This window comes from Mobula birostris, chromosome 6, assembly GCF_030028105.1.
Source record: "Mobula birostris isolate sMobBir1 chromosome 6, sMobBir1.hap1, whole genome shotgun sequence".
Lineage (NCBI taxonomy): Eukaryota > Metazoa > Chordata > Chondrichthyes > Myliobatiformes > Myliobatidae > Mobula > Mobula birostris.
In genome coordinates, this window is record NC_092375.1 from 85,417,582 (window position 1) to 85,443,256 (window position 25,675).

At 39.3% G+C, this 25,675-nt stretch overlaps 1 protein-coding gene across 1 annotated transcript in view; it reads right to left on the bottom strand.

Annotated features, from left to right (window-relative positions):
* LOC140199160 (histone-lysine N-methyltransferase SETDB2-like) overlaps window positions 1-25,675 on the bottom strand; it is a 136,994-nt gene that overhangs the window by 14,738 nt on the left and 96,581 nt on the right. Inside the window, 8 exon segments of the mRNA XM_072260770.1 lie at window positions 232-385; window positions 1,095-1,212; window positions 13,364-13,622; window positions 16,272-16,441; window positions 16,603-16,698; window positions 18,082-18,675; window positions 20,378-20,471; window positions 24,620-24,688. Coding sequence (XP_072116871.1) covers window positions 232-385; window positions 1,095-1,212; window positions 13,364-13,622; window positions 16,272-16,441; window positions 16,603-16,698; window positions 18,082-18,675; window positions 20,378-20,471; window positions 24,620-24,688 — 1,554 coding nt within the window.

Genomic DNA, 25,675 nt, shown 5'->3' on the forward strand with positions numbered 1-25,675 from the left:
TGAATTTGAAGTATTAGTACTTATCTAATTGCAAAATATTCTTTGCAAGCTTAATACATTTCATGTGCCATGTAACAGATGCACATAGTGAAGTATTTAATAGTTTCCCTGTTACAGGTGGCAATGATAAACCATACATGTGTTAGCAACTGTAATAGTTCAAAAATACTGACAACGCAATAAAATCAAGGCTTTAGACTTTAAAATAATGGTTTCTCTTTCTTGAAATACCTTTACAACTGTTGTTTGGTTGATTATCTGACAAAGTCTTGTGTTTCTTTGGTGAAGAATGCTGAAATGATCTGGAGTGTCTTTTGGGTCGCTCTGCTAATGATTCACTTTCATCCTCCTCTGAACTACTACTGTGCATTTCCAAAATATGACCCTGAAGCACAAAAAAGAAGTCCATTTTTCTAGCCAGAACAGATTTCAACTGTCTCCAACTTGCTGATATTCACCAAAGTGCCATTTTTTCTCTTCTCCCCTGTCCATTCAAGACAAAGATACAAAAGCCTGAAAGCATGTACCACCATGCTCAAGGACAGCCTCTATCCCATTTTCTATTTGATGGTCCCCTAGTACAATAAAATGGATTCTTGATCTCACGATCTACTTGTTATGGCCTTGCATCTGCGTGCCCTGCACTTTTGCTGTAACCAGTGCTTTATTCTGCATTCTGTATTGTTTTCCCTCATACTACCTCAAGCACTGTTGTAATGAAATGTTGATTGGGTGGCATGCAAAATAAAGTTTTATACTCTACCCCAGTAAATGTGACAATAATAAATCAATTTACCAATTTACAAAGAATACTGAACACTCAGGTGGAAGAATAATAATACATTAATGCTTAAAGTAGTTTTGTAAATGTATAACCTTTAACTAATTAAAGGAAACACAGTTCTGCTGCATATAGATATTTTGTGGGAGCAGACACTATAAAATTCAAATAAGATTAAACTTAACTATAAAATTATTCTTCTGCAAAAATACATTGCTCAGTGGCCTAGCTTTCTAAATAAAATTTCACAATCAATACCATCCAAGCAATTAGCTGGAAATGAGTCAAAAGCACTTGGATGCTTTTATTTCACCTGTTCCCGAAGTTTTCTTCGCTGAGCCTGCAGAAGGGCTGTCTTTGTTTTGGGCCGCTCAACTGACAATGATCCATGGTCATGCAAATCAAACTTTTTAAATCCAGGTTTTTCCCTTCTGTTACAAGAGATTGTAAGTAGCAGTTACATTAACAGAGAGAATTTAAGTCAACTTGATTTTACTCACTAACATTAAAACTCCAAAAAAACACCTTTGGAACAGGGTTACGTACTTTTTAAAACTCAAATAAATGTTGTTTGAGAATGTATGTAAATATGGCCTCCCATACACTTAACATTCCTTGTACTCCTGTAACACACAATCCTTCTCACAGATACCATGAACTACATAGGAAACATTCTCTATTATCATTCTGCTCTTCCCTTCACTATCTCTTCCATTCTGCACCTTATCTTTGCTTGTGTTAAGATCCCAAATAGCACCTCTTCCAGAAGAAATATTCTACTACAGTAAAACAATTACTATCCTTCATATTTGGGGAATGCAGTTAGTCACATATGCTGGCTGGTCATGAGTTAAGTATGTTTTCATGTGCTTAATATTACTAAAGTTTATAGAATATGGAAAATGAAATGCAATATTCTACAATATTTACCAGAGTGAGCAGTCAGTATTATCCAGCAGGCAAGACGGTGTTTTGAGAACATTACCTGTGTCCACTTGGTTACGTCTTGCTGTGACAGAGCTCAGAGTAATGTCATATCTGGTGTTGGTCATGTAAATGATGTGGCCTGTCTACATGAGCGCACTTGTATTAGGGTCTCAATTTTGGGCAGGGAAACTAAGATACTAAGATAGGTGGAGTTGTGGATAATGAAGTAGGTTTTCAAAGCTTGCAGAGAGATTTAGACCACTTAGAAGAATGGGCTGAAAGATGGCAGATGGAGCTTAATGCTGATAAATGTGAGATGCTACATTTTGGTAGGACTAATCAAAATAGGACATACATGGTAGGGCATCGAAGAATGCAGTAGAAAAGAGGGATCTAGGAATAATGGTGCATAGTTCCCTGAAGGTGGAATCTCATGTGGATAGGGTGGTGAAGAAAGCTTTTGGTATGCTGGCCTTTATAAATCAGAGCATTGGGATGTAATGTTGAAATTGTATAAGGCATTGGTAAGGCCAACTTTGAAGTATTGTGTACAGTTCTGGTTACCGAATTATAGGAAAGATGTCAATAAAATTGAGAGAGTACAGAGGAGATTTAGTAAAATGTTGCCTGGGTTTCATCTCCTAAGTTACAGAGAAAGGCTGAACAAGTTAGGTCTTTATTCTTTGGAGCGTAGAAGGTTGAGAGGACACTTGATAGAGGTATTTAAAATTATGAGGGAGATAGATAGAGTTGACGTGGATAGGCTTTTTCCATTCAGAGTGGAGGAGATTCTAACAAGAGGACATGAGTTGAGAGTGTGACGAGAGTACACATAGATTAAGATGTTAGCTGTCCTGTGCTGGCACCAGTGGGATCAGCAGTTGGTCTGCCACCTGTCTTCAGGAGAAAGAGAGATAAGGGAAACAATGGAGCAGCATTTGGAGATGTTCATGAAGGGACGGGAGAGTTTAACGGAAGGAGAGCTGTCAAGATCGGCTCCCCCTTTAAACCCTGAACTGTTTGAAGTGATGGACAGGCGATACTCCAGCAGGGGGATAAAAAGGGACAGGTTCGCTAAGGCAAGACACACACGACACCACGAGGTAACGAGACCCTGGAAGCGGTGCGCCTCCCATAAGTCAGTGGGAGATTTTGGAGGGCTGGTCGTGGGACCAAGCCATAGACGCACAGGGTGGAAAGGTACGATCGGCAGGAACCTGGTGTGTGTCCGCCCTTGCCTGGGTGCCAGGTTCACCGCAGAGAAACGATCGTATCTGGAAACGGAGGGGTCACGGTCGGTGACCTCAGAGGACATCACAAGGGGCTCGCCCAAAAGCTGACTGCGAAGAATATCGAAGGTCTGTGTGGAAGCCGTTTGAATATTCATTCGTTTTGGCTCTCTCTCTCCTTCCCCCCCACTGTCCATCTCCCACGGCAGTGATTACTGTGAACTGAACTGAACTGAACTGAACTCAATTGAACTGAACTTTGCGTCACTTTGAAACTGGTCATTTACCCCTAGACGACAATAGAGCTTGATTGATCCTGTTATCCTAATTCTGTGTACATGTGTGTTTATCATTGCTGAACTGTTGCATTTATTATCCTTTTGATTAGAGTACTGTGTTGCTTGTTTCTTTAATAAAACTTTCTTAGTTCTAGTAATCCAGACTCCAACTGAGTGATCCATTTCTGCTGGTTTGGCAACCCAGTTACGGGGTACGTAACATAAGTGGGGTTCTCGTCCACGATTTTGAACGCTAAATTTGGGACGGAGTAAATTGATTGGGTTAAAATTCCCGAAAGAAAGAGAAGACAAACAGCAGAAATGGAGATTGAGGAATTTATAAAGGCGCCGACCTTGGAGGCATTAGAGGATGCCAGGAAAGCGGAATTGGCAGCTGTAGCCAAATGGTTGAATCTTGTTAAGGAGAAGTCGACAATGAGGAGAGAGGAGATACACAGAGCTATCGTAGAGCACTATGTATCTAAAGGTGTGTTTCCCCAAGGGGAGCTGGAGATGGTGTCTATTGAAAAACCTGCTGGAGACGCGGTACAGGTGCAGCTTGAAAAACTGAGACTCGAGCACAAGTTCCGGGTACGGCAGTTAGAACACGAAGAGAAGCAGTTAGAAAGACAGTTGGAGCGAGAAGAGAAAGAGAGGCAATGGGAGCGAGAAGAGAGAGAGAGGCAGAGGAAAGGAGAATTTGAGCTGGAGAAGTTAAAGATGATGGCAGAGCAGGGGCCCGTGCCGAACCAAGGTGGAGGGTTCCGGGCGACCCAGGAGGTTAGGCTGGTTCCCCCATTTGACGATACCGACGTGGATCGGTCCTTTCTCCATTTCGAAAAAGCTGCTACAAGTCAGGACTGGCCGAGGGATAAGTGGGCTGTTTTGCTTCAGAGTGTACTGAAAGGGAAAGCCCAACAAGCTTACTCAGCTTTGTCCGTGGAAGATGCCCAGAGGTATGAGGTGGTGAAAGAGGCCATCCTCAGGATTTATGAGTTGGTCCCGGAGGCATACTGGCAGAGGTTCCGGAATGCGAGGAAGCAGTGGGACTGCACGTATTTAGAGTTTGCCTGTGAGATGCACACATATTGTGAGCGTTGGTGCACCTCAAAGGGGGTAGATGGTGATTATGACAGACTGCTACAGTTGATCCTGATTGAGCAGTTTAAAGGTTGTGTCCCTGAGGGTATGAGACCCTACCTAGATGAGAAAGAGGCAGCCATGTTAGCCGCAACTGCTAAGTTAGCGGATGAGTATGCGTTGACACATAAAATGAAGTTTGCCCCGAGTAAAGGCTACCAGAAGGGTAGTCAGGACGGCGGGGAGAGTCCGCCAGAAAAGTCAGAAAGTAAGCTGGGGACTAGTGAGAAGAATAAGGTAGACCGGGAGCAGTCTGGTAGGAAGTCTCCTGGGGTCGTCTGTTATAATTGTGGGAAAGTTGGACACTTTGCGTCCCGGTGCTTTGCCCCAAGGAAGGAGATGGGAAAAGGAAAATCGGCGATTTTAACTGGCTGTATCGAGCTGGTAAACGAACCGCTAGGAGAGGACAGGTCTGCCAAAGTTCAGGAAGGGCGCGAGAGGTTTATCTCGGCCGGATTGGTGTCAGTGAAGGAGGGGTTAAAACCAGTTCCGGTGTGGATCTGGAGAGACACGGGAGCGTGTCAGTCACTGATACTGAAGAGTGTATTAGAGTTTAGCTCAGAGACCCAGACTGGGGAGGTCAAGGTCAAAGGTATTGGGGGAGGGACAGAGGCAGTCCCTTTGCACCAGATACACCTACAAAGCAACCTGGTCTCTGGACTAGTCACGATTGGGGTGAGGCCCGAATTACCGATGAAAGGCGTGGAAGTCTTGCTCAGTAATGACCTCGCCGGGGGAATCATGTTCCCAGCTGTGAGATTGACAGGTCAGCCTGCCAGCAGTGAAGCCCTGCCCATGGACTCACAGGTTCATCACGGGACTGCCAAAATAAATTTAGCTGAGATGTACCAGGAGGAGGTAGAAAGTGAAAAGAAGGAGTGTAGTGAAACAAGAGGTAGTGAGGGAGCTAAGACAGACTTAGCATTAGCCAGGAAGAATTTTGTGCAGGCGCAGGAGCGAGGTGAGGGGCTGATGGTTTTGGCGGAGACAGCTCTCTCTGACGCAGAATTAAGAAGGGAGCCAGTAGGCTATTGTGTAGAGGAGGAAGTGCTAAGGAAGAAAAGGAGACCAAGTACTGTACCCGCAGATGAGGAATGGGGGGTGGTGCAAAAGAGTTATGGGGATGAGATTTTTAACCTGGCCCACAAGGCACCCCTCGGTGGACATTTTGAGGTGCTGGAGGAAACAGTTGGTGGAATCATGAAAGAGGTTTACCAGCTGCACAGGAGGAAGGATGTTATTGATTACGGCAGACGCGAACTGAGATGGTCACAGGCTTTTGATATGCTAACAAACCTAGTCGGTGTTAGCGCAGAAATCAATGAAGCTAGGGTCCCCTGATAAGAAAAAAAACATTTTGAAAAGATGAGTATGGTATCGACCAGATGGGAGAAGGCTATTGTTTTGGCCAGCTCTGCTGATAAGGTCTCTCCCTTAATCCCCGAACAAAGCGACTCTTTAGGAGAAGTAATTAAACATGTGTGTTTGATTGTCCTGAGGCGATGCAAAGAACTGGGACGTTGGGAGGTGTTTGTCACGCTAGGTCAGCCTAGTGAGCAACAGCCCTATAGAATGAGTAATTCAGTGACGAAATGGCTGACGAACACAGAGGTGTGTATTGGCGATGTAATACGGCTGTCTGAAGCCAGCTTGATAGTGAACCTTGAAAAAAATGAGTTCGGCCACACGAAGGTCATTTATCTGGGAATTGTGGTGACACAGGGGCAGCTGGCAGCGATGCAAGCTAAAGTGCGGGCTATCTCTGACATCCTGACCCCGACAGACAAGAGGGCCCTCAGAAGGCTCTTGGAGATGGTGGGGTACTGTAGGAAGTTTTTCAATAACTCTGCGGTTACTACCCCTCCCCCTCCTACTAAGCCCTTGCGAGAGAAAACTAAGTCGGAATGGGACGACCCTTGTTATTGTGGTCCGGGACGAAACCCAATGAGAGGTTACATTGTTCGCAATTCATCAGTGTTTTCGGCCACTATGAAGTTTGCTAAGTTGGAGCCTGGTTCAAGGGATTATTAATAACACATATAAAAGGAACAGAAAATGTGATTGCTGACTATCTGCCAGGTGTTGACAACTTAAAATTCGCTGTATTAGCCAAATAGCTGATAAAGATGTATATTTGTGTGTATCAAATAATGTATTCATGTTTGTAATTTTTACCCCAGTAAAAATCCTTAAAGGTGAGGGGTGTGACGAGAATACACATAGATTAAGATGTTAGCTGTCCTGTGCTGGCACCAGTGGGATCAGCAGTTGGTCTGCCACCTATCTTCAGGAGAAAGAGAGATAAGGAAAACAATGGAGCAGCGTTTGGAGATGTTAATGAAGGGACAGGAGAGTTTAACGGAAGGAGAGCTGTCAAGATCGGCTCCCCCTTTGAATCCTGAACTGTTTGAAGTGATGGACAGGCGATACCCCAGCAGGGGGATAAAAAGGGACAGGTTCACAATCAACTATACAGAGGATATTTCTGTGAACATTGTTTCGGATACTTTTAAAGCTTATATTCGTGGTCAGATTATCTCGTATTCTGCTGCTTTGAGGAAGAAGCTGAAGCAGGAGGAGTTGGTAATTGTGGATAAGATTAAGGAAATTGATAAGAAATATGTTACAGCTCCCTCTGAGGAGTTATATAAACAAAGAACTGAACTTCAAATGGAACACAGTTTATTACTTTCGTCCTCGATTGTAAACCAATTAAAGAAAACAACAAGTGAATTTTATGTACACAGTGACAAAATTGGCAAACTGTTGGCTAACCAATTGAAGTCTAATTATGCTAAATCTCAAATTAATCAGATTTATAATCAAAATGATCGACTGATACTTGATCATGCGGGGATTAATCATACTTTCTTTGATTTTTATTCTTCCTTATATCAATCAGAGTCTCCTCGAGACTTTAAATATATGAATGATTTTTTAGATAACCTAGACTTCCCTGAGATTTCACAGGATATGTCTTCTATGCTAGATACTCTCATTACTACTGATGAGATTAAGAATGTTATTTCCTCTATGAACCTGGGGAAAGCTCCTGGCCCTGATGGGTTTACCGTAGAATTTTATAAATGTTTTGCACCTTCATTAATCCCTTGGTTCTGTAGGGTTTTCGAGGCTTCATTAAATCTTGGTAAACTTCCCGAATCTTTCAATAGAGCATCAATCTCTTTAATATTAAAAAAGGATAAAGATCCTGCTCAATGTGCATCTTATAGACCAATATCTTTATTAAATGTTGACTCCAAAATTTTTTTCTAAGTTATTAGCGAACAGATTAGAAAAAGTACTTCCTTTTATTATTTCGGAAGACCAAACGGGTTTTATTAAAGGTCGTTATTCTTTTTATAACATTCGCACACTGTTAAATATTGTTTATACCCCCTCACAAAATGTTCCTGAGTGTGTTATCTCTTTAGATGCTGAGAAAGCTTTTGATAGAGTAGAATGGCCTTACTTATTTAAGGTGCTTGAAATGTTTAATTTTAGCTCGAAATTTATATCCTGGATCAAACTCCCGTGATCTTAATGATTCTTAATATCATTCTCCCGTGGCCTCGGTCCGTACTAACTCTCTAAGCTCACCTTTTTTCCCTCTTTTTCGAGGTACTCGACAAGGTTGTCCTCTTAGTCCTTTATTATTTGATATTGCATTAGAACCTCTTGCAATTGCCATTCGAGAATCTCCAAATATTACTGGGATAACTCAGGGCTTAAAGTCCCATAAAATATCACTCTATGCTGATAACTTACTTTTATATATTTCTAATCCTCAAAAATCCATCCCTGCTGTTTTACAGTTATTAGCAGAATTTAGTCTCTTTTCAGGTTATAAATTAAATCTTAGTAAGAGTGAACTTTTCCCGATTAATAAACAACTTCCCTTATATCATAACTTTCCGTTTAAATTGATTAATAATTATTTTTCATATCTTGGGATTAAAATTACTTGTAAACACAAAGATTTATTTAAGATTAACTTTTTACCCTTAGTTGACCATATTATTCAACTTTCATCTAAATGGTTTCCTTTATATTTAACTTTGATTGGTCGTATTAATGCAGTTGTTTTTTCTGCCAAAATTTCTATATATATTTCAGGCATTACCGATTTTTGTTCCAAAATCTTTTTTTGATAAAGTTGACTCAAAAATTTCTTCATTTATTTGGCAAAATAAAAACCCGAGACTGGGTAAAATACATTTACAGAAAGCTAAGAGAGATGGAGGTTTAGCATTACCTAACTTTAGATTCTATTATTGGGCAATCAATATTCGACATATGAAATTTTGGTTACTTGACCAGGATATACTATCCATTCCTAAATGGGTAGCATTGGAATTACAATCTGTTCAGGGTTATACACTTGGCTCTATTTTAGGTTCCTCTCTTCCTTTTGATTTGAAACGCCTTAAACAGGTATCTAACCCGATAGTTAAATATACCTTACGTATTTGGTTCCAATTTAGAAAATTTTTCGATCTTAACCAATTTGGGCTAGCGATTCCTATTTTAGGTAACATAGTTTTTCCTCCCTCTTTTACGGATCGTGCTTTTCAAATTTGGAAGACTAAGGGTATTTCACGGTTTTTGGATTTATTTTTAGATGGTTCCCTTATGTCTTTTGAACAATTATCTAATAAATATAATTTATCAAGAATACATTTTTTTAGATATCTACAAGTTAGAAATTTCCTAAGTACTATACTTTTTTCTTTTCCAATGCTTCCTCCTACATACATTTTAGATACTATAATTAACCTTAATCCATGTCAGAAAGGTGCATCGGCTATGATTTATAATATTATTATGAAATTTAGGAAAGCTCCATTTGATAAGATTAGGGTAGATTGGGAACAGGAATTGGGGTCTATCATTTCCGTGGATGACTGGGGGCAGATTTTACAATTAGTCAATACTTCCTCTATCTGTGCTAAACATTCCCTAATTCAATTTAAAGTTGTTCATAGAGCACATATGTCCAAAGATAAATTAGCTCGCTTTTATTCTCATATTAATCCTTTTTGTGATAGATGTCCGGGGCAGATAGCCTCTTTAACTCATATGTTTTGGTCTTGTCCTACTTTGGAAACTTTTTGGAGAGACATTTTTATATTATCTCAAAAGGTATTGAATATAGATATCTCTCCTCACCCTATTACTGCTATCTTTGGACTACCTAAAATTTCCAGTAATCTTTCTCCTTCAGCCCGTAGAATGATTGCATTTCTTACTTTAATGGCGAAAAGATGTATCTTACAACATTGGAAAGAGCTTAACGCTCCAACCATCTTTTTTTAGTTTTCTCAGACGATACTATGCTTGAATTTGGAGAAAATTAGAAGCAATCTTTATGATTCCTCACTTAAATTTGAACAGACCTGGGAGATCTTTTATTCAATATTTTCATTTCATGTAATTTTTTTTTCTTCTCTTTTTTTGCTCCATATTTATATACCCTTCTTGTTTTTTTTTACTGTTTTTAATGGAGGTCGGGTTTGAGGACGTGATTTTAAGTTCTTTAACTCTATTTGGTTCCAAGTTAGCCCATTGCTTTGCTTTGCTTTTAGTCTAGTTGCACAGTGGGTTTTTTTGGGTTTTTTTTTTTTCCTTTTCTCTATTGTTATATAAAAATTAGTATACTATTATGTTACCTTAGTATGTTATGTTTAAATTACATTGTTTGTATCACTTTTTTTCCCCTGTATTAATATTTCCTGTAATTTTGTTATATTCTAACAGTGTATTAGTGCCTATATGGCTTACCCTTTTGTATACTTATTCAATAAAAAGATTTAAAAAGAAAGAAAAGAAAGAAAAAAGGGACAGGTTCGCTAAGGCAAGACACACATGATACCACGAGGTAACGAGACTCTGGAAGCGGTGCGCCTTCCATAAGTCGGTGGGAGGTTTTGGAGGGCTGATCATGGGACCAAGCCATAGACGCACAGGGTGGAAAGGTACGATCGGCGGGAACCTGGTGTGTGTCCGCCCTTGCCTGGGTGCCAGGTTCACCGCAGAGAAACAATCGTATCTGGAAACGGAGGGGTCACGGTCGGTGACCTCAGAAGACATCACAAGGGGCTCGCCCGAAAGCTGACTGCGAAGAATATCGAAGGTCTGTGTGGAAGCCGTTCGAATATTCATTCGTTTTTGCTCTCTCTCTCCTTCCCTCCACTGTCCACCTCCCACGGCAGTGATTACTGTGAACTGAACTCAATTGAACTGAACTTTGCGTCACTTTGAAACTGGTCATTTACCCCTAGATGACGATAGAGCTTGATTGATCCTGTTATCCTAATTCTGTGTACATGTGTGTTTATCATTGCTGAACTGTTGCATTTATTATCCTTTTGATTAGAGTACTGTGTTGCTTGTTTCTTTAATAAAACTTTCTTAGTTCTAGTAATCCAGACTCCAACTGAGTGATCCATTCCTGCTGGTTTGGCAACCCAGTTACGGGGTACGTAACAAGAGTTAAAGGGCAAAAGTTTAAGGGTAACATGAGGGGGAACTTCTTTACTCAGAGAGTGGTAGCTGTGTGGAACGAGCTTCCAGCAGAAGTGGTTGAGGCAGATTCGATGTTGTCGTTTAAAGTTAAATTGGATAGATATATGGACCGGAAAGGAATGGAGGGTTATGGGCTGAGTGCAGGTCGGTGGGACTAGGAGAGAGTAAGAGTTCGGCACGGACTAAAAGGGCCGAGATGGCCTGTTTCCGTGCTGTAATTGTTATATGGTTATAAAGGTACATTTAGTGGACTAAGAAAAGGTCATGTAGGCAACATCTTTGAATGCTTTGAAATTTCTATCTCAAATACATACAGGAAAGCAAAAGTTACTCCGACCCAATAAGCTGAGAATTTTGTGCGACATTCAAACACTAAAATTTCTCAGATGGCCAAAAGTCACTAGAAGCTGTGGCAAGTTTCATCATGCCTTTACAGAGTGATGGCTCATGAGGTTTGGAAGTGGTCTGTGGCTCTATGGACCCCATTGATAAGTGCTGTCTGAAGATGGTATTGAAAAACGGGGCGCAAAGGTTCTTTTTTTGAGGAAATGCAGTACCTTTTCTATCATGTGCCTCAATGAATAGATCATTGAGGACCTGGAACTCAGCCTTCAAAATCATACATTCAATGAGCAAGGTTGTAATGACCTTGGTTCTGAAAAGACAACGACACAGGATTACAGTTCCCTTTATCTTGTAGCTTATATCTAACCCAGGACAAAGCTTGCAGAAGTGAGGCGCAGCAATGTGGTAAGATTGAAAAAGTACTGCTGAGATAACGTGACCTTGCTTGCCACCATTCTGCACTGAGACTAGTGCAGTGAATGAAAGCTTGCTTGCTATAATGGAGATAGATGAAAGGTGAAGACTGAATCAGTCAGATTTGAGAAGGGTGTTCAAAAGTCCTTCCCAGCTACAGAGATCAAAAACATTTTGAGATTAAAGTAGTCAATCTACAGTAGTTGATGCTGCTCCCTACATTTTCCTTAGAGCTGACATGCAGTTAAGATTATACCCATTGTGTTTTTAGTTGAAGGCATGCTGCAGCTGGGAGAGCTGTATGGCCATAAGGAAAAAACAGAAGGAGATGAAAAAAAAATGAGAGAACTCTGCAGATGGTTTTCCTTGTGGCAGTAATGAGGTTGTTGGGATTTCTTGCTCTTTGAAAATTAGAGCAATTAATTTTGTCTCCTTTCTTGAAAATAGTTCCCTGGTATATTTTCCTCCCTATAGACATGAAAGATGTGATTCTGAATTTGTGCCTGAAGTTGCTTGCTGTCAAGTTTTAGAACTTCAATGGCGATATGCGTGTTTTCCACCTGGCATGTAGCCTTTTCATCTTCTTGCTTGTCAGATCTGACAACAAGATTGGACGAGATAATTTGCTGTGAAATGACAGCGAGAGTGCTCAAGTCAAGGACAGAGCCACAGTTGCCATTTGAAGTGCTCTTCTAACAGCAGTGAATGATGCATTGATAAGTTTACTTCTGTTCTGGACTCAGAAGAGTGAACCCAAGGGTCTTTGAACTGTGGATTGAGATAACAGGAGAGTTCACAAGTCATGGTCTTCCGCAAACCGCTGAACCTCCTACACCTCCTTACGCCCCCCAGCTGATCATTGGGCCAGGGATTTCTGCCGCACCTCACCCATAAAACCATTCCTTTTCCATTCAGTTATATTGCAGTTGCCAATCTAAGAATGGCTTGCATTTGTACATGAATCTGCAGGTCATTCTCATTAAACTAGATCTACTAGAGTTTTCTGAGAGAAAAGCCCAAGAGCCACTTCAAAGGTACCATCTACACAGGATTCAGGAGAGTCCAGAACACTGTGGAAAATGCTCGGCCCCTTTTTGCTGGGGAGTCATCAGTTTAGCTGTGAGCCACTGTCTGAGTAGAGCTATCTTTGTAAGCTTGTTGAGACCTTTAAGACAGCTTTTCTGATGACAGTGCTGCTGACAGCAAACTGCAATAACTACATCCCAGTGGTGCAAGTGTCCAGGCATCAAATTGGGAGCGCTATAGCATGCCCACTGATCCATTGCTGTCATCATAACTTATTGTACACCCCAACCCACCCAAATGATGAACAAATACCACTTGTTAACAATGCCTAGGTGGTATGTTCTCAAGGCTAGAAGCTACATGTAGAACTTTGACATGGTTTGAGCAGATCAAGAAGCGGAGGTGGAGAGGAAGATTGGGTGCAGGAAAGGGGGGAGGATGGAAATAAAGAAATGAAATAGAGTATAAAGGTACCCAAGATTTGTACTTATACGCTCACATATCAGACTCTGCTGGAAGAAAGTATGTTATGCAGATTTTAGCTCTTCCTCTACAATTAAATTGAAAAATTGCAACTTAATTGACCGCCTTGGCTCTATACCCTTCAATGACCTTGCTTAACAAATATATATCAATCTAATGGTTGAAATTCTAACTGAGTTTCAAACAGCTTTTTTGATCTGTGTTTTTAAGCTTACCCAAAGAATTTTGTACATCCTTTTTGGGTTATTAAAGGTGATGTTTTAACAAATGAGGTCGTTTCTTCCTTCTTCAAACTTGCTTTTGTTTCTTCCATTTCTTCTAATAACTTATGTTCATGTTCTAAATTGGATTCTTTTGTTTCCCTTGTGATGAAAGTATTTTTTGTTTTGCTGCTACACAAATCAGTAGCATTAAAATTAATGGCTTTATCATTATTTTGGCTCTCCATATTATTGGCAATTCTTAGTATTCTACCTAAAAATAAAAGAAAACTGAAGATGGTATTTCCACATATTTAGCAAAATTCAGTTAACAGGTACAATTTATGCAACATTAAAGTGTCGATTTTTAAAAAATTCACGTATTGCAATTTGGATATTGCTGACATTCATTGAGATTCTTGTCACTTGTGAGAACTTGTTTGGTATACAGATCATAAGTGACCATGAATCATTGTGAGAAAGGCATTAAATGGTCAAAATCAAAAGGAAATGTACCTGAGTTTAACCAAAATTCAGTACAATGTAACATACTATAAACTTAATGACTTGCAGAATCTGGAGAAAGTGACTTGCTCCATTCCTTAAGAGGATTCACATAATCTCAACGATTTTATTGCAGGTATAAGTAATAGTGGCCAGGTGTTTACAACAGGAGAAGAATTCCCTCCAAAAAGGTGGGGAAATTGACTTCAAAAATTTTATATTACTTCAAGAAAACATGTATAAAATAGAAAGATCCACAAGTCCAAAAAATAGTCAGTTTATATGAGATAGAAACAAGAGAAAAATAAAAAATATTTCAAAAGAATAGTAATTAAAATATGAAGGAGATGAGGCTCCAAACTTTAAAATTATCAGTGATGGAGGCACTTGGTCATTAAATTCAAAGTAGACCTAACATTTTGTGTTTAGTGGCCTCTAGTGGGCAATCATTAATAAATTTACATCTTTCATATATCTGATTGACAAAAACCACAGTAAGGTTGAGAGTTTTGTATAGTCCTTGGAAGATCAGGACAAATCTGCCAGCATTATTCTGATTTCCTCATTGTTTTGCTGTTAGGTTTATTCCATTATCATGTGTTTTTATAGACCTGACATTAACTTTATTGAAAAATCATGCAGGCCAAAGTGTTGGTGGAATATTGAAGGAGAGTTCACACTGCTTCAAGTGCCACCATTCATCTGAGATACTAAATTGATGGTTTAGAACTTCTCTGGTGGACAAAAAGAATCTTACAACACTATTATTTTAAGGTGGTATGGTGGCTTAACAACTATCGCAAAGCGATTACAGCATCAGTGAGAGATCTGAGTTCAGTTCCACTGCCATCTGCAAGGAGTTTGTATGTTCTCCTCGTGATTGCATGAATTTCCTCCAGTTTCCTCCCACATTCCAAAGATGTACCGGATGGGATTAGTAAACTCTGGGCACATTATGTTGGTGCTGGAAACATGGTGACACTTGCAGGCTGCCCCAGCACATCCCTGGAGTGCATTGGTTGTTCACGCATTTCAATGCATCTTCAATGTTTAGATGTACATGTGAAAAACAAAGCTAATCTTTATTTTGAATGAGCTTATTGGTATTGCATATTGGAATTTTTCCAATGCCCTATCTGATATTTTTGCATTAACTGACTTCATTAAAACAAATTATCTAGTCATTTATCTCAATGCTTTATGGGATGGAACCATGGCGACTGCATTCACTTCATCATTACGTTGGCCACATAGCATTGGTTACTAAATATTTTGTTACACTCTCAGTTTTGAAAGGCTTAAAAGTCCTTTAAATTCATCAAGAAACATTAAAATATTAAATGTATTTAAATAATTTTACCAAAAATTATAATTACAGATCAAATGTTACCTTTGCATATCAGTAATATATCTTTCAGAATAATATTAGGTCATCACAATAATAAACACATTATTCCTGGAGATATGAAACTTATGAACAAACTACATATCAAAATAGTCACTTTGCAAGTATTATGTAAAGTAATAGCTTGATTCGAGGAGCAGCAGCTCATGGATTGAACATTGCTACGAACTCAGTTTTCAGTTACTGTGGACTGTCACTTTAAGAGCACCTAACTGAGGCAGGACAATGATGTTGTTCATTGACTAACTTGCAGCTTGTTTAACTTTTTTAAAAAAAAGGACACAGACAGTCACGGGGGGGAGGGGGAGGGGGAGGGGAAGGTTGAATGATTGATTGAATGAATGAATGATTGACTGGCTGCTGAAACTTCAGCTGGTGACTGCGATGGTTAGAAACTCTTTCAAGCCCAAAAGATTGGGTTAAATATCGGCACACAATGCATAACGAATGTGGGACTGTCACTTCGTATAATCCAAAGGAGTGGATTTTGTTTGGGATATCCTGTGGAGACCACTTATGTGTTGACCCTTGCCTGGGTATGTCGTGTGGAAATCCCTTGAAGACGATATCCTTGTGACAGATCACTTTTGGTGATAACTTGGATGTGGATTTGTAAGGACGACAGACAAGATCTACGGCGACTGTTATCTCGTTTTACCACTGTGGAGTCTGTGGAATACATCGTAATTACCTCTTCTCTACGTTTCACCCTGGATTACAAATATCTCTCTCCTATCATTCATTCCGTGGATGAACTGAACTTTCCTATTTTACCATCTCAAGACTCTATGCTTTGTTTCCCCAAGCTTAACTTAGTTTGGGAGCTATATTTGCACACATATATACACATAACACTGTTAACTTTTGTTTATCTTGGTTAAGTTACAATATTATAAGTAGATACTAATAAAGATAGAGGTTTTAACATTAAAACCTGACTCAGTATGAAAGCTCTTGCTGCTGGTTTACTTCCAATAGGTTACAATTCGTAACAACATGATCATATCATCATACCTGCGTAACTGCACACAAATGTTCCTTTATCAACATCATCCATACAGCGGACTCCCCAGCCTCTTTTGTGTGTTCTGAATAGCTGCAATCGAATTGTGAGGCCCTGCTGTACAACTCTGTTTTCACACAACCTCTTGTTGCATTTGCACCATTTGTTACATTCATAAAGCCTGAATTTTTAAAAAAAATCACTTTTTAGGGAGAAAGAATTAACATTTAATCAAATATATCTAACAACAAGCTTATTTCCCAAAACAATACATGATAAACCTGTCCTGGATTCAAGAGGTAGTCAGAGCTTATTCCTTTAAAGAGCTTAACTTGAACTCACCCAGAAGGTGCACTTTGCAGAAGTCGTTTGTATTCGTATCCAGAAGTTTTGCCAAATCTTTTGTTGACTTTGGCTGTCAGCTTTTGACATGCACACCTAGATCTTACAAAGACATCATGTCTTAATACATTAACACCAAACATTTATGTTACTTATGGTTGTTGATACCTTTCAGCTTTTCATTTCTACAGAATGAGACTAGATGAGGTAAATTCATACAATATACTCAATCAACTACAAAATTACCAAGTAATATGTATCATGTTTAACATGAACTTCTGTTGCACACTCCTATCTGTCTTTAATTATATAGGAAGGGGTGGGTGGTGAGAGGGGAAAAATATAGGTTTACAGAAACGATTTTTATAAGTCCAGCCCAAGAAGCTACAATTGGAACCATGGAACTGAAAAATGCAGAAGCATCCCAAGTGAAAGGAAGAGGTTATAACATTGGAAGCAGTTATATTCCCCCCCAAAAAAATGTCTTGAGTTGGTCTGTGCTGAATTAATATACAGTATTATTTCAGGTGGTATGTAATAATATTCTTGGAAAGACAAGTTTCAATGTATGGTGATATATATATATATATATATATATATATATATATATATATATGAGACCACAGATGGCTTTTTGTATTATTTAACACCTATAACAGTGAACAAGTTTGAGAAGTGCACAAGAGACTGCAAGTGTTGCAATGAGGAGCAACAAGCAATCTGCTGGAGGAATTCAGTGGGCTGAGCAGTGCCTGCGGGTGTGGGGAGGAAGGAACCATAGATGTTTCAAGTTAAAGCCACGCATCAGGACTGGTGCAGGATCTTGACTTGAAACATTACCAATTCCTTTCCTCCCACCGATACAGTTTACCCATTGAGTTGCTCCAGCAAATTGTTCAGAGCTCTGGAAGTACCAAGGGCTCAAGACCCATCACCTGACAACAGACAGCAGAGCTAGAGTAGTGCAGTAAACAGAGACATTCTAAGTGTTTATATGGATATTTTAAAAAACACATGGTAATATAGGAAGAACAGCAGGAAGTTCTTAAGCTCTGGCCAATATTTAACCCTGGAGGAACACATACTAGAATGGTGGATCACTCTTTTTTTTCCTTTTTAAAGGAATTTAAGAATACATACACAATATATGAACACTGAAATAAATGTTTCTAATCTTCCAGCTAAATGAGAAACACGTTTTTGCAAATATTCATCAAAAGCTGCAGCTGTGATGCAAGGCCATTGGCCTGAAAAGTTAGCTCCATTTCACTCTCCTCAGATGATGCCCAACCAGCTGAGTACTTCCAGTATCCACAATATTTTGGTTTTACATAAATAAATTGATACTTTGATATCGAATGGTTAATTCTAGTCACCATTTTTTAGGTAAAAGATCTGAAACTCATAATTCCATGCATAGAAACTCTTCCATTTTTATCCCCAAGGAGATAACCAAAATAAGTTAAAAATGATACTAACTTGTCACTACAACCATCTGTGCAGTTGCATTTCTGTTGTAACATCTCTGCTGAATTGCTAATGAGATATCCATAAGGCAACCGTACTTTTCTGTATTTAAAATGCTCTGGTGTAGTTAAGTCAATTGCATTGTACAGAGGAATTGGAACAGCTTCTATTCCATGGCTTATGTCAGCTTTGTAAACCATTGGACTCTTGGAAGGAAACGTTCTTGAAAGCTGAACATACGTATTGAAAGAGAAAAAATCCAATAAAAGAAAGTCACACTGGGTTTCAAGAATGTAATTGCGCACCTCTTTGAAATTACGCAAACTTCTCCCACAAGGAGCTTTATAGGAGACATGTGGAGGCTCCAAGATCTCAGCATTCCAGTGCAATTTTGCATGTCTTCTTTGAAACTGGCAAAGTATGGGAATTTTCAGTGGATTTTCCCCTTTAAAATTATCAGAAGTTGGAGGCATTACTCCCGCAATACACATTCTACTGCACTTGTGTTGATGAAATATTATCGGATCAGCAAGACTTGTCTGATGGAAGTCATTTTCAAGTGGACAGATAGCTGATGGTACCAGGCTTTTAATTACTGATGTTCGCCTAAAAATACAAAATTTAAACTTACTTAATTACTCTATCAAACTTAAACACAATCATATTTTACTCTGTCAATATTAGAACCTGCTGTTGGCGCATGGCCAAGTGGTTAAGGCTTTGGTCTAGTGATTTGAAGGTCGCTAGTTCAGCAAAGGCAGCGTGTTGTGTCCTTGAGCACTTAACCACACATTGCTCTGCGACGACACCGATGCCAAGCTGTATTGGCCCTAGTGCCCTTCCCTTGGACAACATCGGTGGCATGGAGAGGGGAGATTTGCAGCATGGGCAACTGCCAGTCTTCCATACAACCTTGCCCAGGCCTGCGACCTGGAAACCTTCCAAGATGCAAATCCATGGTTTCACGGGACTAACAGATGCCTATTATATAATTAGCACTGTACTTTGCTTGAAAAAGTAGATAATCATGGGTGGTTAAAAAGAACCATTTAAACATGTATCAGGTTCTAGTAAAGGATATCAAACACCAGTATGAACAGATTACAACAGGTCACAATTGTTAAGTGAAATCAACACTTTGTTCCTTCCTAAACTTCAGTTTTATTCAACAAAACAATCCAGTGCAGAGTAAATTCACCATCACTAAAACATCTTTTGACATAATACTCCAACAAGGTTTCAAATTCTGGGCAACCTTTATTATTCTTGTGCTCCAACACACAACATTGTGCCTCATTATCTTCAGAGCAAAGAAGAAATGAAATTTAACAAGAGGTGTGCAAGGTCATAACTAATTCAGAGAGTAGATAAAAGGAAATTGTTCAAATTATCAATAATCAAGGACTGGGGACACAATTAAAAAGATTCAGCAGGAATATGGGGAAAATTTTTTTTTGTTGTAACGTTGAAGGTAGTTATGATTTGGAATCTTCTGCCTACAAGGCCGTTGTAAACAGAATTAATTAGGGATTTCAAGAAGAAAATCAACACTGATGGGAAAATAAGGAGAATGAAATAACTAAGATTCCCTCACAGACTCAATGGCCTGAATGCATCACAGTTCTGTTTCCACCTGAAGGTTTACCTTCTGTTTGAATATAGATTTAAATAGTGAATAATGCTATCTTCGTCAATGTCTGTGCTCTTGAAATTAGTGTGCCTACATTCAGTTCTAATCCATACATCATATTATGTTACCATGCCGTGCATGGTATGAATCTCCAACTTATTTTTAAGGTGGCTGTTATTTTAACTTCCTATTCTTTCAGTTGTAGCATTTGAAGTTAAAATATTTTGATTTCAACGACTTCACAATAAAACAGAATTTTAGATTACATGTAAAAACAAACTGGTAACACTAACAATTTTAGTCATCCTGGTGAAAACTTTAACATAATGGGAAAGTGCAACAAAAATAACAAAGGGAAGTCAATCATGACTCACTTGTAGCAGGTTTAATCCAGGCTCAGAAATTTACGGTTCAACTTGTATTGTAGAGATTACTCTGGTCAATATTTATCCTCTAACCAACATCACAAAGAAAACAAAATGGGACAAATCTTTTGTGATCCTAAAAGTACTGCATCCCTGCTCAAGCAACATGAATCTTTCAGGGTAGTCCCAGATCTATCTTACCAGATACCAGCACTTTCAGATGGCCAAATATAACATAAGAATTTATTTATCCAACTCGTCACGCTCAAAAAGGTGAGGCTTCGTCTTTTCACAATAAATACTGAATACTTACAAAAACAGGGCACTGTCTGACACTGTTTCCATTTTCTCAGAAACTGTCACATTTTCTGAATGCTCTTCACAGTTAACTTGCTTTCCTTCACTTTCTATAATTTGAAATGCAAGTTAAAAAAAAAATAAAATGTGTAGTTAAAGAATTATTGAAACTTTTTTTTTAGACCTCACAACCAATAACCTATTAAAATAGACAATATTGATTAAGCTAACTTGGTGGGCAATGGGGAGGATGGAAAGAAAGAACATGTATTTACACAATGAGATTCGTTACCTTGGGAAAGTGACAACACTTCTAAATGAGAAGGATGTGAAATCCAGGTGACACCAGCACTGTATTGAAGGAATGCAGCACTATTGAAGGTACCGCCTTTTGAATGATATTAAATTGAGTATCACATTTTCCCTCAGTTAGATGTAAAAAAAAATCCAGACTAGAAAGTAGGAGTTACTTGCAGTGTTCTATATAATACTTAAGGGTAGCACATTGTCTCAGCTAGTAGAGCTGCTGCCTCACAGCTTCAGAGACACAGGTTCAATCCTGATCCTGGTTGCCATCTGGGTGGAGCTTCCACGTACTCCCTGTGACTGCATAGGCTTCATCTTATAGGGACTGTAGGAAGGATGAGCAACTGCACCATGGCACTGTGGTTCAGGAAGCCATTCAAGGGGAGGGGAGTGAAGAGAAATGTAGTTGTAATTTGGGATAGTATAGTCAGAGGATTAGATACAATTCTTTGTTGCAAAGATCAAGAGTCCCCAAGGTTGGGTTGTCTGCTTAGTGCCCGGGTTCGGGACATCCAGTCTGACCTGCATAGGAATTTGGAGTGGGGGGGTGGTGGGGAAGATCCAGTTGTCACGGCACATGCGTGTACCAACAATGTAGGAACAACTTGAAAAGAGGTTCTGCTGAGGGAATTTAAGCGATGAGGGACAACATTAAAATGCAGAGGCAAAAAGAAAATAATCTCTGGATTGTTGCTGATCCATGTGCAAATTGGAACAAAGTTAATAAGATTAGAGATGTGTGGCTCAAAGGTTGGTCTTGGAGAAGTGGGTTTGAATTTGTGGGACACTGGCACCAGTACTGTACTGGGGAAGGAGGGAGTTGATCCGATGGGACAGGCTCCAGCTGAATCATGCTGGGACCACAATACTGGCAAATCACATAACTAGAACTTTAAGATAAACAGTGGGGGGGAGGGGTTTAACAGCTTGGAAAAGTATGAATAAAGGAGGAGAATGCATGAGAGGTTACTGAAGTCTCCAGAATAAAAATAAAAACAATAAGTTTAGAAAGGGATGAGAATTTTACTTCAGGCAACATGGAGTAAAAATTGAAATGAAGGGTGGTGAGCTCAGGACTGAATGTGTTATACATGAAATAATGTAGAGGATCTTGTATTGCATTAAGAGACTGGCAGGTATGACACTGTGGCTACAAGTCGTGGCTGAGATAAGATCACAGTTATGAGTTTAATATTCAAGGATACATATCATATCAAAAGGACAAGCAGGTGGGCAGAGGAGGAAGGGTGGCTTTGTTGGTAAAAATGAAATCAAATCCTTAGAAAGTGACATAGGATCAGAAGATGTAGAACCCTTAAGGGTAGAGTTAAGAAACTGCAAGGGTAAAAAGAAGCTGATGGGAATTATTATTTTGGGATGAAGGGGAACAGAAAACAATCAGGTATCGTGAGGTAATATTATAGCTATTCAAGACCTTGGTCAGACCCCACTTGGAATACTGTGTTCATTTCTGGTCACCTCACTACAGGAAGGATATGGATACTATAGGAAGAGTGCAGAGGAAATTTACAAGGATGTTGCCTGGATTGGAGAGCGTGTCTTCTGAAAAAAGGTTGAATGAACTTGGCCCTTACTCTTGGAGCGATGGAGGATGAAAAGGTGACCTGATAGAGGTGGATAAGATGATGAGAGATATTGATCATGTGGATAGCCAGAGGCTTTATCCCCCAGGGCTGAAATGACCAACACGAGGGGGCATAGTTTTAAGGTGCTTGGAAGTAAATACAGTGGGGATATTGGGGTAAGTTTTTCCACATAGAGAGTGGTGGGTGCATGGAATGCACTGCCAGCAATGGTGGTGGAGGCAAATACAATAGGGTCTTTTAATGGACTCTTAGACAAGTACATGGAGCTTAGAAAAATAGAGGGCTATGCAGTAGGATAATTCTGGACAATTTCTAGAGTAGGTTACATGGTCGGCACAACATTGTGGACCGAAAGGCCTGTAACGTGCTGTAGATTTCTGTGATCTTTATACAGGCCTCTGAACAGTAGTCAGGATGTGGGGTACAAATTACAATGGGCGAGAGAATAGTTAAGATTAATTCACAGGTTGAGTCTGTGGTAAAGGCGACAAATGCAATATTGGCATTTATTTCAAGGGAATAGAATATTAAAAACAAGGAGATAATGCTGAGGCTTTATAAGACACTAGTCAGGCCGCACTTGGAGTATTGTCAACAATACTTATCTCAGAAAGGATGTATTGTCATTGGAAAGAATCCAGAGGAGGTTCAAGAAGATGATTCTGGGAATGCAGGGGTTAACAATGAGGAGCATTTGGCGGCTTTGGGCCTGTACTCACTGGAATTTAGAAGAATGCATGGAGATTGCATTGAAATCTACTGAATGTTGAAAGGACTAGATCGAGTGGATGTGGAGAGGATGTTTCTTCTGGTGGGTGTATCCAGGACTAGAGGGCACAGCCTTAAAATTGAGGGGCAACCTTTTAGAACAGAAGTAAGGAGGTGCTTTTTTAGCCAAAGAATGGTGAATCAGTGGAATTCCCTGCCACAGACTGCGGTGGAGGCCAAGTCCGTGGGTATATTCACTGGGGAGGTTTACAGATTCCTGATTGGTCAGGGCATCAAGGGATATGGTGAGAAGGTAGTGGTTGAATGGGATCTGGGATCAGCCATGATTGAATAGCGGAGCAGACTTGTTGGGCCAAATGGCCTAATTCTGCTCCTATGTCTAGGTTCTGAAAGAGGTAGTTGAAGAGATTGTGGAGGCATCAGTAGTGACCTTTCAAGATTCTGAAATGGTTTCAGAGGAGTGGAAATCCCAACCGTCACTCCATTCTTTAAGCAGAGATGGAAGCAAGAAGCAGGAAGTTATAGGCCAGCGAACCTAACTTCTGTGGTTGGGAAGATGTTGGAGTCTTTTATTAAGGATGAGGCTTCAGGGTACTTGTACACGCACGATAAAATAGACCAAAGTCAGCAGGGTTTTCTTAAGGGGAAATCTTGCCCGACAAATCTGTTGAAATTCTTTGATGAAATAACAGGCAGGATAGAGAAAGGCAGGTCGGTGGATGTTTTTTGCTTGACTTTTCAGAAGACTTTTGACAAGATGCTGCACACGGCGCTACTAAACAAGAGCCCATGTTACTACAAGATACTAGCATGGACAGAAGATGGACTGACTGGCAGAAGGCAAAGAATGGGAATAAACAGCCTTTTCTAGTTGGCTGCCGGTAACTAGTAGTGTTCTGCAGGGGTCAATGTTGGGTCCTTGACATTTCATGTTATTATGTTAATGATCTGAAAGATGGGACTTGATGGCTTTGGGGCCAGGTTTGTGGATGATATAAAAATAGGTGGAGGGGCAGGTAGTGTTGTGGAAGCAGGGGTCTGCAAAAGGACCTAGTTAGATGAGGAGAATGGGCAAGGTAGCTACACATGGAATACAGTGTGGGGAAGTGTAATGTCATGTTTTTGGTAGAAGGAATAAAGGCTAGTCTATTTTCTGAGTGGGGAGTGAATTCAGAAATTGGAAGTGTAAAGGGACATGGGAATCCTCATGCAGGATACCCTAAAGGTTAATTTGCAGGTTGACTCGATAATAAAGAAGGCAAATGCAGTGTTAGCATTCACTTTAAGAGGACTAGAACATTAAAGCTTTCCTGCCCGAAAGTCTTTTAAACGTTGCAATTATACTTGCCTCTACCTATTTTTCTGACAGTTTATTCTACCTATCCCCACACTGTGTATGGAAAATGTAGACTTTTTTTTAAAAAAGATATCTACTATTATGGGAGTTATTTAATATGAGGTTAATTAGTAGAAGATGACAAACATTAAAGGATTAAGAATCCAAAAGCAAAGTGCATTGATAATCACAATGTCTACAATTCTTGCCATACAGTGATAATATTGCAGCCATTATTCAAATTCAAGGAAATAAATATCTTTTAATGCTTGGGTTCTACCTGGTACGTCAGGTGAAAAACAATTGTAGATTCCAGCTTCATTGAGCAAATTTAAAGCCTTCAAATATTCTGCAGAAAGAGAAATTAAACTACATTGTGGATAGCTAGCCAGAATAATCTGTTCAATATTATTTGCCTTAACTGATATTCATGCAACTTCTATATATTTAATTTAAATTAACCAATTTCAGTTGATAGGCCCATAGATAAATCAATGGATTTGTGTCAAAAACAAATGATTTTTTAAAATCTACTTAGCTGCATAAATTTAAGTTTCACAAGAACGTAAAAAAGACAAAACATTAAAATCAATTAAACTCTGATCATTGATTTCTAACTTTTACATTACAGAACATTAAATAAATTGTCAAATCTAACTACAAGCTTCAGTGTCTCTCAAGGAAGGAAATATTCCTTCAAAGTCCCACTGTTGTAGATGCCACAGTCATATTTTAACGTGAGAGCCTTCAGAGTCTGATCCATGAATAATTTCACCTACTGATTAGTTATTAGGAAAAGTTAAACCCCATTATATTACTTCCTGAGCACAAACACCAGGAATTGCCCATTACTTTTCCCTTAAGTCTCAAATTCTACTATTCTTATGAGACACTAGCCATGTACAACTGATCTTATATTTGTCTTGCCTTTATGGAGTCAATGATGAGAGGACAAGTTGAAATAGCACCTCTGTAATTACCCTTTCAGATAACCTTGAATTAATTTCAATTAAATCTTCTTCACCAAGTTAAGTCACTCGGCCCTTTGCATGTGTTCTGCCATCCTATAAAACTGCAACTGACCTATCATCGAGCCATACTAGAACATATCCCTCAATTCCTTCAATATCCAAAAATATCGTGGCCTTTGCTGGATTAGTGGAAATAGTTCTAATGTTTTGCCTATACTCAGAATTTCAGTTTCTTATCACAAGCATCATCTCACTGAATCTGTTTACATGTTTCTATATAAATCTATATATCTATTCTACAGTTTTATTGACATTGTGGATTTAAAAAATAAAGAGCAAGGTTGGAAGAGGGAAAAAATACAGCA